The sequence below is a fragment of the Takifugu rubripes genome, chromosome 6, assembly GCF_901000725.2.
Source record: "Takifugu rubripes chromosome 6, fTakRub1.2, whole genome shotgun sequence".
NCBI classification, from domain to species: Eukaryota; Metazoa; Chordata; class Actinopteri; order Tetraodontiformes; family Tetraodontidae; genus Takifugu; species Takifugu rubripes.
In genome coordinates, this window is record NC_042290.1 from 5,616,860 (window position 1) to 5,635,608 (window position 18,749).

Consider the following 18,749-nt stretch of genomic DNA (forward strand, 5'->3'; position numbering starts at 1 on the left):
ACACGGAATCTGGGCAAGGAGAATTGCCTCACGCCCGGTTGGCTGTGGCACTAATTCAGAGCGTCTCATTAGCATGAGAAACCCATTAATTCTTTCCAGGTTGGTTATTCCAAAATAGGTCCTCACTCTCAAACTCGAGTTTTATTCTACAAAAACTAAATGTGGGAAAAATATGGTGGCTGCAGATTGCCACATCTTGCATAATAAACCTGCCTCATTTGCCAATTAAAGCGTTTGCAGGTAATTTTGATCTATTTTTAAGCTGCCTGATATTCTGTAACTAATTTCCTGCACATGACATTTTACAGACACAGATTTAAACGACAGTTTAAGCAATTTCTCTTTTAAAGGCTGCAAAACCTTTTAATTAACGAGACTAAAATAGATGTACTGTTATTGTTTAAACAGCCAGAATCTGGAAACCCACTGGACCTAATTAGCAGTAAAGTGATTGATTTTACCAAAATGGCAACAATGTTTAGAAGATGCGATATCTTAATCTTAATCTTAACACTAGAGAGCTGAGATAAAATCAACACTGGAAAAGTTGGAAGCAACTTAGAGACTTACGTCCCGAATGCAAGTGTTAAACAGCTGACACCAACGTAGACAACTGACAAAGGAGGCGGTGAGAGCGCAGATTCAATTCACCGGGGAGGGGCACGAAAACAAGGCACAGGTGAGGCAAACCAGGTAGGAGCAATCAAGATAATTGGGGCGTAAACAGATAGAAGACACAAGGAAAGACAAAACCATGGAGGTGCCTGGGTCCTGGCCTAAAAGTCCCATTTCCCCTGTGCTTTCATGCAATCCTTTTATTTTTGTCTTTGTTCTATTAGACTGCACTACAGAAAAGACAAGAAAAAGAGCCTAAAAGCTCCCTTTGTTTCCCTGCAAGCCCGCAGTAATTCTGCACCAGCCCCCCCCTCCCTTCATTTTTATAAGCCCTGTCTAAACCTCGCGTGCGTGCGGAGCTCTTTGAATCCACATCTGGCCACACTGGTCCTAATGTGACTCTGCCATAACCTTTCCACACAAAGCACAGCATCTGCACAGAGGACAGATGAGAGAACAAGAGGCTTTGGCTGAGGCTCAGATCCCTCTATGGTTCAGCTCATCCACAGGGAGATACCGTGTGCTGCCCTGACAAGCTAAAATTAGCCGCTACCTTACAGGACGGCTGTCTCGCTGCACCCAGTATCTCCTCTTCACCAACTGTATCTTAACTCCTAATTTAGCGGAATGCTCTTTCGCTGTGGATGGCTGGATGACAAAATCCAAGACAACAGCTGACACGATATATTAAAGAGGGGGGAAGAGAAGTGGGAAAGTACGACGCAGGGAAAAAGCAGCTAATAACGCTACCCATTGTTGGTCCTGCAACCGGAAAATAGGAAGTCGCACTCTGGCCTCTCTTTAAATTACAAATGATTCACAGCAGGCAGAAAGTGGAAAAGAACAAATTTGCTTGGCGGCACTTTTCCCTTTTAAGTATGAGTGAGAAAGAAAGAAATACACACACAAAGGAGACTTCAAGTGCACTTTCTCAGAAGTCAAGTGGGCCATTTTGAATTTTGCAAGAAGGTTTCAATTATTATACATTTACAGGGAACATTTGACTTTGCTGGAAAGCTTTGTTGACCTTTGGGTCACACCGATTCGCTCCCAGTGAGGAGGAGAACACTGTAGGAGCTCATTACCACAATGTTGGGTCTGTTTGGGTTTCTAATTCAAGGGCACTAAATTGTAAAAAACAGCTAGAGGGAGCAGACAGCCATGAGGTAGGGGGCTAATAAAGTTCTTAATATTAAAAGGCTCCCGGTGTAGTTCACCAGTCGGGTCACTGGATTATACAGGATAACCTTTAAAGTGCTGGATTTTACTGGAAACATTATACATCCTCCTCACTCTAATAGCACAAAAAATGGCCTCAGTCGGGATATTTTTCTTGTTTTGGGTGGAGAGAGGGTCCCACGCAAGGCTTTAGGGGTCTGAAGTAAGGAATGGAAAAAATGACTTAATCAAAAGACTTTGTCACAGAAGTGACAGGGAGGAGGGGTGGGGGGAGGAGGTCAAACCAGATCCACTAATTGCAGAACCCCAGCATTTAATGCCTTACAGACTTTGAGTTGCGGCCCAGGAGGAGTCGGGCTTCCTGATTGGGTGCGTTGCCAGCACTGTCTGTGCCTCCTCGTTAAAAGCTTTGCTTCTTTTTGTTGATCTAGTTAGCCCCGTCTGACCTGTACTCCAGAGGACACTGACGTTGTTCCTGCCTGAAGCACCACTGGGTGACGGTGTTCTCGTCTGCGGCGGAACAACAGGAAATAGGTGGCAGTGACGGAGAGCCCGACGCGCCCGCCACACCCTCAGCTGGCATTGACACAAATATGGGCTTAGATTTAAACGCACGGAGCTTAAAATTGACTGGGACAGGGGCATAGACCAGCATAATCCTCTAATACAGTCAAGACAAAGAGCCAAGATGTGAAGTGATCGTGCCGTAAGGTCACACGCTGGTGTTTGGCCAGGCAGCACGATGCTTATTCATGTTTGGCACGTGCCCATCCCTTCAAGAGTGTTTACATGCAGCATTTGTAGCAATGGTTGTGACAGAGGCTTGAAATTTAGGGAGAATTGTTCCCCGATTTAGAAAAAAATGACAATAATAAGAATTACCGGGCTAATTTAAGTATGTGTTTAATGACAATAGAGAAAATGGGCCCCCCTGACTCATCACCGGGCTTTAAATATGCATTTACAAACCTTCATTCATGCATCTTCAAATCGGACAGGAGTGACCTCCGTTTGAGGTTAGGGAGGATTAGCGGGGGACTAATTTGAGGGGATTAAATCCACCACTGGCTATTGCATTGAAGGATGACAAAATGTTTCCAGGAAAATCTGAATTCTCCCGCTTAACATCGTCTTGTAAATCTCCTTTTTGGATCTCCCTCGGTTCTGCTTAATCACTAAATTACAGTTAAACACAAAATCGCGTGAAGGGAATTCAGTGCAATTCACCAAATGTCATGTTTTTTTTCCTCCCCCTAATTTTATATGAATTAAAATAAAAACTGGGCGACTCCCGCATTAGTAAAGCCAGGAGGCTGAATAAGTAGTTTTCAATGGAATTTAGGAACCTCCACTTATTAGTGTTGCTACAATAAACAGTCAGCAGGGTGTCGGCGATTCTTCCCAGAAAGGTGATCAGTCAGTCAATCTGCCTACAATAAAGAGGAAAACTGATAATTCTGTACACGCTGGAGCAAGACTTCAGCATCGTTCTCTCCGGGCCATGTTACAGATTGTTTATCTGCCTTAAAAGCTCTGGGTCCTCAGTTCCCAGCAGTACATTTAGGTAATGAGACCCCACAGTAATTTGGAGCCAGAAACGTAATTAAAATCCAGGTAGTGATCAATGGGATCTCCATACTAGCAGTAAAAGCACAGTGATCTATTAGCGAAGGGGTGGTGGCGATAAAATAGGAGGTGATGATTGCTGTTTTGGTTAGTTTAAGCTGAAATCTAACAAAACGATTGGGGGGGAAAGAACATTAAATCCTTACAAGCAGCTTTTCAAAGGGGCAGCTGGACATCTATATAAACATCCTAGAGTGGATTTAATGCATGTTCAGAGTCCTTAGATAAATAAACATGACCAAAGAAAAGATACTCAGCTACCTTCCATTAAATAAGTGCTGCCTGAGAAACATTAAGAGCAAATCCACAGTAATGTGCACAAGGGCAGACCGCAGGTGTGGGTTTTGCACTGTTCATTAGCGCTATTCATTAGCGCTAACCATCAATCAATCTACTTCATTTGACCGCGGGAGCGTCAACCTGCGGTTAGACGTCGCTCCCCAGTTAAAAGAAAGACTCTATTCTGCCTTGGGTCCTTCCTGTCGCACCTCTTCGGCTCCGTTTTCTGTCGTGTCTGTGTCCATCAGCAGAATTCTCCCGCTCTTCTGCGGTCTCGCATCACGCTGCACTGCGAGCGTAGCTGCGCCGTCCGCTGTCTCACCCGCTCTGCGCGATAACCTTAACGCTGCTGTTCCGCCTAAATCTGTGCTCGACGTTCGGAGCAGCACTGGCAGAAGCAGCATCCTCTGGGGCAGAAGCAACAGGGGTCACATTTCTGCTGTTTTCTGCATGGATGTGTGTGGCTGCGTCATGGCTAGAAGACTTAGCTGTAATTTAAAATGCATTTCAAGGACTTATATATCCTGGCACGTTTCCTGTGCATTATTTGGCGGCATAGATGTTATTTTGAGATAAATTCATCCAGGTAATTATGCATATTCTCAAAATAATATATTTTAAAGGACGACTGCAGGCCAGAAACGGCCCAAACGCATCAGGGCAGTACATTTATGGACGAGGAGGACGGATGTTCTATTGATTTGTACCTGTAACCTGAGAGGCGCTCGCAAAATACCAACACAGCAGAAGAACACGAGTCACATCTGCTACAAAAACAAGCAGTGGCTGTAGGTCCAGCAACGCGATCGGTCATCAGTGTGACGAGAGAGGCGCCGGGTAGACAGATAAGCACGACGCATGTGGACATGCTGTCCAAAAGCCACGTCAGAAAGTCTCAAAAACAACTGTTATCCCGCATGAACCGTCCCCTCCACCCCACTCCCACCCCCCCACCCCCCGACCGTCTGGTTATGCAAGTCGGCTTCAGGATGACAGTTTGACAGCATCATTCCAGGAAATAAATCAGTCCGCCGGTAATGAAGAGTGAGACAGGAGGAAGCAGAAAAGGGGAGAAGGGGTGGGACACCCCACCGAGACCACAACACAAGGGAGTATAGTTTGTTTTCCTTAGGTTTGAAATGAAAATAATCTCCAATTCAATATTAAATTGTGCCTTGAATTTCATCCCCAGCTGGTTTCCATTCTGTGGAGTCTGTTTTTGTTGAAGACTTCGTTACATCAGAGAGCAACCTCCTGTAGGAGGATTTTCAATTCTATAGACTCTGAGATGAAAGATTGTCAGTATGAAGCAGATTTTATTAAAAGCGTACAATTGGATGTGATTATAAGCTGGCCCTTACAGCAATGCTGCAGTATGACTATATTCCCAAAGTGAATTTGGCTCCTCCTTGAATATTAAATGAACCTTTTTTCCTTGTGCTTTCACCAGGGTCACAGTGTCAGTATTTCAGGACTGCTAAAGGACCTAAAAATGGCTCCTTTAATAAAACATGGAATGACTGTCTGGACAAGTAGGGAAACACTCCACAGAGCTTTCGCTACAGTGAAGCTTCGGTATCGCTGACAATCCTGCTAGCATACACACAAAGAACCATAAACATTGTTCAGTGGAGGTATTTGCACAGATGATTTCATCATAATGAAGCCAATATTGTGTATACTGCAGAGGATTTGGTCACTTCTCAAGAAGCACAGTACACTTCCTGTAAGCGACCGGGGGGGATGAATGTAAGGAAGTGTAAGTTGTGCTAAGGAGGTAGTCAGGGGAGATTAGTGGCCGTGTGAGAGCGGGGGGTGGAGGGATTTGAGTGGATTGCGCAGGGTGACCTGCTGCGCTCATGTAAACATCAGCATAACAGACCCTCCCGTCAACGGCCTAGTGTGAGGACGGAGGTGTCCTCTCTATTGTTTCAATCCGAGCAAAGACAAAGCACAGTTTCATATAAAAGAGGCGGCAGTGTACGAATACAGACGCAGCACGCCGGAGCCACGCAATGTTATCGTCGGTGATATAACACAGTGGTGCAACAAGACATTATCTAGTCTAACATACCTCTCAGTGTTAGCTATAGCAACATGAGTAACTGCACTTGATATGCTGCCTAATCTAATCTGCTCTGCAGTCGCATAGTGCCACCGCAGCCCATTGTCCTTCTGCAAAACTATAAGCTTATAAATGACCGCCTTTGGAAAAGTACGGAGAGTTTAGAAGGAACAGATGAGCCCAGCTGTCGCGGTGACAGATGGAGGGAGTGCTGCTTCATAGAATTCAACTGCCATTAAGGATATTAACTCTGGGGAAAGAAAGTCACAGGACTCTAAATGCTTCACCAGTTACTAATTAATTATTTTGCACAAGACATCATTACAGGATATCTGCTCTGAGTGGCATTACCTCACTGTAATAAGTGATCATGCAGCCCAGAGAGAATCCCGCAGTGAAGTGGTGACTTCCAGGGATCACCGGCACATTTGCTCTCCCTACTGTGAACCCCCTCCCCACATACCTCCAAGAATACACACGGCAACCACCAGCAGCGGCCATAAATAACCGAGATTAGCCTAATCTCAGCGCTTATCACTGCAACCCTCCTTCTCAGACGATAGCTGTCATGTACCTGCTTACTGAGCAGCGCACGCAAGGGTCGATGCAGAGCTATGCAGCAGAAGTTTGAGGAAACGGACACTTTTGCAGGCTGGTGCGGCTGCTGAGGCTGCACAAACTGCCTCCAAACGGAGGGTTTCCATCGCTCTAATCTAATTTAGCCTCTTCCAATGAAAACAACGCTGTTTATTAAATGTGATTTGGCTGCTTGTCTAAACAGATCACTCTTTAGCTTAACCTTTACCTTTGCCTCGCAGTATCGCTGCCTGGTTCTCTGTCTTTACTCTGCAGGCTTGCCTCTTTGCAATTTACCGTAAATAACAGGACAGAGGATGAGACGCACTGACAGTGACAGGAAGACAAAAAAAGGCATTACTGAGTTATTCTTAGTGGATGGGGACCCTTCAAATGTCACAAATAACCTTCTGTTGATCATTGATGCAGCATATAGAAGCTCTCTGTGGGGGGGTTTGGACATCCTGCATACACAACTGAATTAGGAACTATTTACCCTCGTCACGTCTAATTCCGCTTCTTTTATTTAGTATTCTACAAGTGTAAATAAGCAATAAATCAGATTATCATGTAATAACGCTAAAGGGGGGATATTTTAAATGTGAGCATGAGAAACAGGAGGATTTTGTGTGCTAGCTACAATGTTCTGCTGGATGTTTAACTGCACCAAAAAGGTGACTGGCAACCATTTGAAAATAAAATACATCAATAATAAAGACAAAAAGTAAGCCAAGGTCAAACCAAGGTCATCACGAGGACTGCAGAGAGGGAACGCATGTGAGTCCAGCTGCTCCGAGTTACCTGTCACCTGCGACGCAGCGCGACACACCTCCGCCAGGAAACAAAGACCTTCGCCAGCAGCAAACTTCGGTCTGCACGTTAGCTGTAAACTGAGCTGCTCGTCTGCTGCCTCGCTCCGCGGTCGGCTGCAAAGCCACCGCAGCTCTAAGTTCAGGAAGTATCGAAGCTCTTCTTTTAACTGGCCTTCTTTACAGATGCCACATTAATGTGACAATGTAGGAAAACACAGGTGGTTGTTAATTAGTGTTAATTAGTGTGGACGTACCAGCCAATCCGAGGACAGATTATTAAGAGATGTCTCTTAAGCCTCTTCAGTTTTTTATATGTACTGCAAATTTATACATTTTAGTAAATTATAAGAATTACAGAAAACAATACAATCTTGTAATAAATGACAATGCAATCACACATAATATATAATAATGACAGCTCTTTCACTGACACTATTTAAAGGAAGTTCTGGGATTTATGATTTAGTTATGGTCAAGCAATTAGCATGTTTTAGGCTGCGTTAACAAGACCAACAGAAAACAGAAGGAGCACCGAGCGACTTGGCGAGAGCAAACGGGTTGGATCCATGGGGAACGAGCAGAAACACTCAGCCTGGGATTTTCCACCCCGTGGGCCAACAGAGAGCTTCCCTCAGTGAGCTGAGTAAGAACAGGAAGCAGGGCACATTATGTTCATCTTCAGGGAGCTGTGTCTTAGAACGAGGAGGACGAGAGCACTGACTCTGTGAGAGGGAGCAAAACATTGTTCTCTTTTTATTTGAATTTTGTTGTTGTTTTTTGGCAAGAGCAAAATGGGACTGGATGAGTCAATCAAGCTGAATAAAGCAAAAAGGGAGGAAAAAGAGTAATTTTATCTGTTAAGTACCATCGTTTATTCAAAACTTTGTAAAAAAAAAAAGTTTTTTAAAGACGTTCTTTCCTTCCAGTGTGGTTGCCGATTCAAGATTTGCCCTGCTGAGGAGGGTAAAACACGCAAGGACAAAAACTACAGGGCGAATGAAAAATGCAGGTGTTAAGGAGAGGAAACAGCAGATTCACTGTTCCATAGCCAAACACTTCGCTGCACCAGACCCAAGAGCTGCCTCTCCTGCTCGGGTTGACGAATGCCATCTGTGGAACGTTAACACCGCACTAACATTAATGTATTTGAACCCCCTTGAGTTTATCAAATTTGCAGCATTCAAAATACCACTCACGACGTCACGTTAGTCCATCTTCACTAACCTTCGCGCAAACAAGCCAACAGCCCCTCTTTTCGTGAGAACACCTTTTTTTTCTTTTTTTAATCGAATGACTTGCAGATTTCTGCCTCCCCCTGATAAATGACATGTTTATCTGGAGGCCCAAGCATCCGAGAGTGCCCCTAGTATACCTGCAGGTGAAGCCAGACCTTTACCAAACAACATACAGCGTCCCAGCTCCGTGCACCCGCGCTGGTCGGAGAGAATATGAACATTGCGTCTTTATTGATGTGGACAATTTACTCTCCTCCCAAGCTGCTACGTGTCACCTCAGGGCTATAGGGTATAGATGCCCACACATGCACACATGGACGTGACACATTTGCATGGCGAGCTCACACGTCGCATCAAATCACGTCACATAGCAGGAAACGGTTGTACACGGTCATCAGCCGACGGCTCTGCTTCGACGCAGCTCTTTCCTGCAGCAGCGGGTCGCAGTGCTGCTCTGTGTCTGTCCTACAACCAAATGTCATCTGTGAGAACATGGTTCCGAGGCTCCACTCTTTTCGACCGCCGCCCCATGGCCCCGTTCGCCGTTTCGTGCGGAGCGTCTCTGTCTTTTGCGTGTTCATGGTGTCATCTGCTGGCTTTGATAAACAGCCAAATGGGCTGCAAACGCGCAAAAGAAAACACCATTTTAAAAGCTTTGTCCTCTTTTAATTTACAGGCAGTAATTACAGAGAGGAAGAGGAGCAGCATCACGGAAAATCAATCAGGGGACGGAGCAACCTGAGACAAAGATAGAAAGTAGCATCATTCCTCTCTTTTATTGTTTCTCCTGTGTCAGTGTGTGTGTCTGTGTGTGTGTTCTTTTACATGCTACACTGTACTGTAAAGTGTAACATGGACTTTACAGTGAGGACAGCTGGTCCTCACAACTTTAAATGTCCCCTTAAGGGTTAAAGCTTGGTTATTTGTGATGGTCAGGATTTGAATAAGGGGCTGGGGAAGGCATTGTGTCCACAGGAGTCCTCACAATGATAGAAGTATAAACCTGAAACCCGTGTGCGCGCGTGCGAGAGAGGGTGGAGGCCTCAAAGCGCTCAACGTTTGGCTCAGCCGACCTCCAAGGCAGGTGAATGGAGTCGACGGGACTCCGTGAACCCAATGTGACTAATCTCCTCTGACACCACAATCTCTGCTGCTGAGGCGGCAAATTACAAGGACCTGATCATCCATCCATCTTTCCTGAACTGCTGCTCATTCTTTTCCAGTCTGTGCTTTTTTTTATAATCGGATCTTTATAACTGATAAAACAATGTTGAGAATTTGTGATTTCAACACTAAAATTAGCAACAGAAAAAGAAAGAGAGCAGGCAAACATTAAAGTTGGAGCATCTTAAAAGCAGCAGGGCGCGAGGGACACTAAAGCACACAAAAGTGTCTCTGAAATCTGTTTCTAGAAGAATCCGTATACATTAGATGAATGTTATGCCCTATTTTTAAAACCAAAAAACTCTCCTATAAACTGCGCAGTACAATTCAAGATCCACCAGATCAACATTTTTAGATCACAAAAAAGGAAATTCTGCACTTTATGTTGAGCTGATTAGCAATTTCCTCCGACTCCCCTCTGCTGTTGTTCTGTGGATGGTTTTTAATCTCTGAAGACCAAATAAACCCCACAGACGGCCACGTAATAAGCCCCAGTTATTTCAGTGTGGTCCACATTTAGCCGGTGTGATGCCATCATGCTCGACGCGGCTACACTGGATACCTGAGGTCACCTGGCTCACATTTTCCCTCTTTAGGATCAATTTACCATCTGAACTGTGACTCAAGCCTCGCTCGCGACAGCTGGGGATGAGGTATCCCTGCAGACCTTTTAATTAAAGAGAGTTTCTCCTGTCAGCTGCAGTCGATCAATAAATGAATCAATCAATAAGTCAGTCATAAGATATCATGGCTCATTATTGGCTATATGCTTTTTTCGTCCAAGATAAAAAGAAAGGAGGTCTAGAAACACACAATTATTATTGATTGGTCAAGCTTCTGTCTTTTAAAGACTAAAGTGATTTCACTCAATTTACCTGTCAACAGGCACTTTAATTAATTAGTTTATAGGCAGCTCTGTTAATGATGTTAAATAATAAAAAAATAAATCTGTGTAGCCATGTCTGCAGTCAACGGCGTTGAAGAAAAATATGTAAATATAAATAATATATCTCTGGTGACTGACTGAAGCTCGCAGCAAATTTGTGACATAATGTAAATACAAGCTGTGTGTGTGTGTATGTGTGTGTGTGTGAGTAGCCTATCGATGCTAACAAAAGCTGGGCCAGGCTGATTCGTTAATGTCACACAAACTTGGCATTCAGAGAGTCTACAGCTGCCTCTGGGGGCTGGTAGACTGCCACTAGCCCAACCTGCACCTTTGCTGTGGCGCTGGGCTCTGACAAGAGACTCGGTGGCCATGATGAGCCAGATGTGGCACTGGGAGCTGTGGGGATTACAAATGCTTTGCCCTCAGTTGACATCAGCGTCTCTCATTAGCCCAGCACCACAGACAGCAGCAAACCAGGATCTCTTCAGCGTTTCCACTTACATCTGCAGGTAAAAGTGAAAGTTCTGCGATTTCTATCTGTCTGGTGTGAGGTCACTGGGGTAATTGGGAAACTACGAGGGAGGCATGGCTTAGAAAGTCATCAGAGCAGAGGGCAAAAATATCTTTGCAAAGTATGAAACCCTGTGAAGATGAAAGAACAAAAAAGGGCCTCCATAAGTGTTCTCATTATTTCTCTGAATTATTAACAGCTCAGCCATTAAATATGATCCCTCTGTGCACCAGTATAGGCCAGTGGTGGGAAACACTGGATTTCTAGATTTCTTTTGGGCTGCTGTGGGGACCTATGGATCAGATTTATTTATTCACTCTCTCTCTTTTTTACATTTTACTCTGAGTAATTCTTAACTTTCTTTTTGTCCTGAGGGAATCACAACCAGCCTAAAACACGCAGGAACACGGAGATGTGTAGATAAGAGAGCAGATGTTTGCACAGTGCGGCGGCTCCTGTTTGACTTGGTCTTATGTAAATTACAGCGTTTGCGTGAGCAGTGTGTTCGCTGCTCTATGTGACCCTCACACTAAGCGCTTCACACCTTAATCATATGATAGCCAAGAAGGTAAGGAAACAGTAGCAACACCAAGGCAGCAAAATCTGTCCAAGCAAACATCTTGAATATTCTGTTCCCCAGAGTCCTCACCAGCCTGCCTGCTGCAGACTTTTGGGTTTTGTTTTTTAATGGCATTTAAAAGTAAAGAAGAGCAGCAAAGGAAGTCAGAGATGCAACAAATCTGCCTTCGACTCGTTCCGGCCGGCACTGATGACATCGCAGCCTCCTTTGCTTCACAGATGGAGAAAAGAGACGGTGACAAAGTGAAGATGGGGGCAGAGAGCACACAACAGATGAAGGAATGACGGACATGCAAGGAGGAAAAGATGATTTAAAGTGGAACTGGAGTCTCTGAATAACGATCCGAGCCCTCCCCAAGGCTGATGCCGTGATGCTTCGCTGCTCCAAAACTCATTATGATGGCTGGAGACTGCGTTTGTCCCTCGCTAATCCTGCATCCTGCACCTAACATGTTATGACAGCTTGGGATTTTTCCACCGAGTGCCTCATCTTTCTTCTCACGTCTCCTCTAAACATGTCCAACACTGCTGCGGTATGATTCCGTTTAATGTATGCGCCCTATAACCTTTTCCCCTCCCTTCTCTGATGAGGTTCGGAAGGATTTGAGAGATGGTTTGCATGAGCACGAAAGACAAATAAAGGCGAAGAGAACAAGCCGAGCACGAGAGGGACAAACTGGGAGTTGGGGGCTGCTGTATGCAAGCATTATGACACATCCCTATACTGCGCTGCCTGCGTCTCTGCATGCTCACTGCAGATTTTCATTAACCTTGCGGCACTGTCTATTTGCGTTTCTAACCTAGCCCACACCATCGTGTCTTCCTGCTGCTGCTCTGGAAGCTACACAGTAACATAGCGTACATGTGAAATGCATAATCAACTTCCCACATGGCGATTGTACCAAGATAATAACGCCAGACAAGTGCAGCCCATATGGTGCCCTTTTCCCCAGAACATGGTTCACGACTATCGGAGAGTCTAAACTCCATATTTAAGGAACGCTCGAATAAGGCTCCACCGATGCGCGGCTAATGCTTTAAAGTTTAAACTTGCCCCATTGGCACGCTACCACAGAGATGGCTGTTCCATGCTGCTTACATCTTCAGTGATCCATGGATGGGAACTGGCCCGTGTACAATAAAGTTCCATGCAGAAGTTCAGCAACCAGTCCTATATGGAGACATTCAATTGTCTTATATGCATTAAAATGCATATAAGACAAGCTCCTCAGAGCAAATGAAAAGCGGCCAACCATTGGCACGGATCCGCAGTCGGGACACGACACCCGGAAATTGGGACCCCAGTAAATCGTTAGTGGGCGGAGGCTGCATCTTTGTTAAATAGTCTGAGTCATGGAGTGCAAGGACTCTGCAGGAGGGTAATGACCTGTCACACCCCCTTGGCATTTTACCTACATCAGTGAAGTGCTTCAGGTATTTTCTACTATACGTGCACATATGAATTAACCTCCCAAGGTTGTTGCTGTGCTGCAGGGAAAAGGACCCCGCCAGGCAACAACACAATCACATTCACACCTTTGGTTTCAGTTTTTTGAAACAGAACACACCTACGTACCTCCTCCCACTGATGTATGTATCTGATGAGTCGGGACAGTCTCAACAGACGCAGAAGACTGAGGATCTTGGTGAAGCGGACGATTCGCAGGGCCCGGGCTGTTTTATATACCTCTGAGTCAAAGCCTTTCTCCACTATTAAAAAGATATAATCCACTGGAATGGAGGAGAGGAAGTCCACAACAAACCAGCTCTTCAGGTAATTCATCTTGATGACTTTGGGGTCGAGGATGATCTCTGAGCTCTCCTCGTTGACGATCCCCGTCCTGAAGTTCATGACCAGGTCCACCAGGAAGATGGTGTCCGACGCTACGTTGAAGACCAGCCAGGTGGTGGTGTTCTGGTCTGAGAAGAAGGTTATTCCCACAGGAATGATGATTAGATTCCCCATCATCATGATGAGCATTATCAAGTCCCAGTAGAACCTGCAGAACAACACACACGAGTCAGTCCAGAGAGACACACTGTTGAAGGTAAATAATGCATAGATAGATCCCAGAGCGCTGCATTAAAGTCTCACAATCAAAACCATAAACTACAAATCTCAACCAATCAATTAAAGATCCTGACTAAGCCCAGTAGACGCTGAAAGAACACTAATTGAATCTTAGAAATTTTTTATTAGCGATTTGGTTTTACTAGAATAAATCAGATGTACAGGCCCATGGAGACAATAGAATAACAGGGCTGAACGATATGTTAAAATGAATCGTCACCAGTAGCATTAAGGAAACCCAACATCCCATCAGAGAGGCTCAACAGCTGTCAAGGGCTCCAAACTCAACCCTCCCACATTACGAACATTTTCCATGTTGTCCTTTCCAGGTGAGCTCCAAATGAAAGCAGGATTCATCATACGCATCATAAAGAGCTATACATCTATTTTACAACTAGCTTCCACATTTTCCCTGCATGAAGAATAATTTGTGGCTCCTGCCAGCTGAAAACGAGCCGCCAGTCAAGGACGTCACCAACTGTGCAGGGAGCAGTCCTGTATGCAGAGAGCTGCTGGACTGCGATCCTCTCATCCCTCTTGGCCATGTTAATGTCTCTGCACTCTGTCCCTGATGAGCAGGGGCAGCGGTGATTCATCAGCGCCCTGCTCTCTTCACAAAGCGTCCCGGGCCTCAGTTAAGGACGCGCAGCCAATGAAAATAGATGCTTACAGAAAACCTAAAGAGCTAAAAACTCTGCAGATACCTGCGGCTGCAGGCCCAACAGCCTGCCTGCCTGTCCGTGCTGAACCTCACTACCCCTCACTGTCGTTGCCCGTGTGGCTAATTAATGCAAGGCCTTAGCTTCATAAATATCCAGGGATCATGTGTCCAATAACTGTCTTCATTTCAGCTTTACAGCAGTCGTCCAGGTGGTTTGTGATACCCATCATTGTTATTTTTACTTCAGCAGTAACGGTCGCCTATGGACAACTGCTCGTATGGAGCGTTCAATGGGACATCAAAGCAGGGACACGCCAGCAGAATGACTTCATACACACACACACACACACACACACACACACTGGATGAATTGGAAACTGAATTTGGGAGAAATATTTTATATTTTTTGACATTTCATTTTAATACGAGACTCTGGTGCAGGAAACTGCGTTGCTATGTCCTCTGCGCTGCCTTGAGATGCACAGAAGAGGACTATTCATACCTCAGGGGAGGTGGTGGAAAGAGGTGATCAAGGTGACAGTAAAGCACGATTTCGGTTGCATTTTTAGGACGCAGGGCTGGAGTATTTTAGGCTGCTTGAGGCATCTGCAGTTTAAAAATGAGGCCAAAATAATTACAAGGAGCACGGAAAAGTCAAAGTTCATGGACTCAAATAGAGAACAGGAGCTTGAGTGTCAAAGCTGAAACGTGCTCCATCCATCTCAAATCCGTGCCAAACAGCAAACAAAAAAAACTAAAGCTGAAGAATTTACTGTTTGTAAAGGAAAAGGCAGAGTTGTTACTTGAGAAATATCGAGTTTCAACAAATGGAAATGTTGGATGTTTTTCACTAAAGGACTGCCCACGTCTTTCTATTTCTGTCTTGATTTGGATGGATGGTATTTACAATGTACATGACCTCTAGGACGCCCACTTCTCTAATGAATAAAACATTATCTTTCACTTTCAGAACTGGACGATCTACAGAGTTAACCACACTGCCTGCACAGTGGCAAGATGACTTTTTACCTTCTAAAGTAAAGCAAGCTAAAGAAAAGTGTTTAAAGTATTTGTGTGCCTGATAATTTCCCTTTGAAAGAGCAGCAGAGAATGTGCCAACCATCTCGCTTCGTTGCACCACAGAAAACGCAGCGACACCAGTGAAGTGTGGGACAGCGAGCTTTATCCGCAGCTTCTTTGCTGCAGCGTTACACTGGTCCTGACACCCAAAGAATAACAAGAAAACCTCCACAGAGACCAGATGTTCACAGTTGATACAGATACCGCCTCCAATGAAGACCAGAGTGCCAACTCCAGCCAGTCGAGGATGATTATTGATGCAATCCTCATCCAAATCGAGCTCAACAACAAGGTCTCGGTGGCAATCGATGCCAGGCCTCTCCTGCCAAGCAACAAACGAAACCACGCACGGCCCAACACCGTCCCATCTGCGGGTGAGCGGAGGGGTCGTGCTCTACCACATATAGAGTGGGATCAATATTCAGCACAACTGATGCCTGACTAGCCGTGCAAACATTAAGAAATATAACATCAGGACATGATGATTGCATGATGATTACATCATTTCCTGTTGTGATAATAATGATTATATTATTTAGCATTGCGTAATCTTACAATAGTCCATCCTGGCAAAAACTGTCTTCTTCATCACAGAATCTTTCGGGAGTCCATCAGAGCTTCAGCTCTGCACACGCAGAGGAGTATAAGCTCATGTATGAGGCCTCTCTAAAAATCAATGAATAATGCATTTTACTAACCTGCCATCAATCTTTAACCATCCACTGTGTACAAAAGAATATGTTGGATATTGAGTTTCAAACACTCCTCCGAAGCCATATAAGGCCCGCATGAATGGTGGTGTCACTCACGGAGTGCACTTGCGTAAGACTTTTTCATTAAAAGATCGTACAGTGTTTTCGTTTCTCTCTTCTCCTACCTGTCACTGAGCTATACATTTTTAATTACACTGTATGATAACAAGGCTTGCAGTCCTGTGTGAAAGCAAGTAATAATAATAATATGTTTTTAGGCTCTGTAAGACATAAAGATTATCTGTAAAGTCACAGTAAAAGTGGATTTTCCGAGCAAAGTCCACCACCAGTACTCTGTCTTGATAACCTCTCCATCCTGCACCACCTTCATCATCCTCCGTCTCACTGCCACAAAAGCAACTTCAATACAGCAGAAATGAAAGATCTAAAAATCTAACAACAGGGAATACTAGAGGAAGGAGAGACTTTCAGCAGCAGAGGCAAATGGCCCGATTTGTCTCTGTTGAATAAGTATGTGCGATTCAAATCATGTTCTGCTTATGTGAACCATCGCCTCCCATTATTAAGGTCTCTGTGACGTGTTAGACAGCACAGGCACTAGAATAAGGACCGTTTTGTAAAGGAAATATCACTTCATCTCTGAAGATGTGCCTATTATAATGTGTATAATGTGTTATAATGTGTTTCAGGCTCATTGACTGCTGTGTGCGTGCTAATCTGCTCTCAGCCACCATCATTGGTCATCATGGCGCATCTGCGTGGCCGAGTAAAGGACATCCTGCATGAGATTGTCCCCAGCAGTCAAGTTGGGGAGCAAAATGATCTCACATCAGACTCAAGCGCCCCAGGAGGCGCTTTGCAGCGTGAGTGCAGCACTTCTGATTTTGGCGTGCGGAGCTGCAGTGGAGCAGAGTGCTGCAGACTCCGAGCTCTCCTGCCTTCAGGACCACGGTCAGTTCTGACGAGCCCCGGCACGCCACACGGAGCCGCAGTGAAAATGGGAGTCACGACGGTCAGCCACCGGGGGACACTGGTGCTGCAGACGCAGGACCGGATGAGATGGCTCACATGTGTGAACAAGTGTGAACTGTAAACACGCGTCGGGTGGAAAACCAGCCGCGGCTGCATCCGATCCGGCGTGTTTACGGTTCGAACGCAATGTACTCGAAATGTGAGACAAACTGGAAACACTTTAACTAGCCGTAGGGGATGGTGGGGGGCTCAGTTGCTACGCTGCCGGACGCCAGATGATAGGTGGAACTGGGGGTCACCTTTGTGGCGATTTACGCGCGAAAGAACGTAGATGCAGGGACGTACAGGGGAAGTGAATTGTGGCTTCTGCAGCTCTCTGCGCGGCTGGCACATTCCATCACATTACCTCTGTGCCTAAACCCCTTCATAAACATTCACACCTCCGTGGCCAGATCATGTTTTAGCCCTTTGTGTCAAACAACAGGGGATGCCTCCCCTTGAATTTTCCCTTTTGCGCGATTTTATTTTACCGCATTCTGTGCCCCGTGCACTCACAGGCCCGCAAATGAAATGTTTACAACCGGGATGGTGCAATGGCATTGTCACGTTGTGTCCAGGTCCCGTCGCCTCTAGACGGGCGGCGTGTCGCAATGAGGCCACATGCCTGCAATTGTGGAACCGCCAGACAACGTTTGGTTTGGTGCTTTATTCTCCAAATCATGACATTCAGCGCTGTTTTTTCCAAGGACGGTCCTTTGGAGCCTTAATGCATCCCCTGTCTATTATAACAAGAAATGCCGCAATGAAGCGCACACATACACACGCACGCACACACAATCACTGTGTACATTGTCGGTAAACGGACGCCTGATTGCCTGAATCCAGAGGCAGATTAGCGTGCGCGCTCCGGGGCAGGCAGGCTGTGCCGATGACAGAGCGTTATGTGTGAGAGTGTATAGCTTGCAGACCCTCGGGTGACGGGAGGGGTGAGGAAGGGGTGGGTGAGCAGGTGTCTTTTCCAGTCCTTACCTAAAATCGCTATATGGATGAATGATCCAGTATCCGGCCGTTTGAACCCGCTCTTGCTCTTTCTCCACGGCTTTCTGACTGCCGAACATACGCAAGGAGAACTTATTGACTCCGGGCTGCATCATGGCCCCAAATTGCCTCTGCATAAAACCATGTTGCCTGGAAGCCCCCTCCAGATCGTCAAAGCCGACCATGGCCTCTTCCCGCTCCCCTTTGAAGCTCACAGAGTTGCTGTGCTCCTTCGTGTTCTGGCTCCCCGTGTTATTTTTCTGTATCGAGTCTTGCCTCTGAAAAACATTATTCCCATCAGCCTTCTCCTCCTTGCCGCTGGAAAACGAATTGGATTTGTCTTCCATGGTGTTGTGAGTGTTGCCGTTGCTCTCGGTGGCGGAGCGGTCGGTCTCCTGCTCGGGAGGTGCTGCGCGCTGAACACGGGAGGACGCGCCGTCAGCTCTCCTGTCACTATACGGGTTTTTTCTTATGTCCTTCAAACGGCTCTGCTCCTCTCTGCCTCCAGTGCGAGTACTGCAAACTGAGACAGAGCGCCCAAGAGCCCGCTGGATCAGGTTTCTTGGGTTACCGCCATCTACCGACGGCCTGGGCTCCTGCCGCGCAAAAAGCTGCTGCCTGGTCTCAGCTCGCACGGCACTGCGGATTAATTGGCACATGCTCCTGCACCTTATTTACATAATG

General features: G+C 45.8%; 1 protein-coding gene across 1 annotated transcript in view; it reads right to left on the reverse strand.

The window, feature by feature from the left end:
- The window catches only part of hcn1 (hyperpolarization activated cyclic nucleotide-gated potassium channel 1), a 40,419-nt gene extending 22,007 nt beyond the window's left edge, over window positions 1-18,412 (reverse strand). Inside the window, exons 1-2 of the mRNA XM_003965176.3 lie at window positions 18,057-18,412; window positions 13,107-13,530 (exon numbers count right to left, since the gene is read on the reverse strand). Coding sequence (XP_003965225.2) covers window positions 13,107-13,530; window positions 18,057-18,412 — 780 coding nt within the window. The remainder of the gene's footprint in view (window positions 1-13,106; window positions 13,531-18,056) is intronic.
- Between the last annotated feature and the right edge of the window lie 337 nt (window positions 18,413-18,749).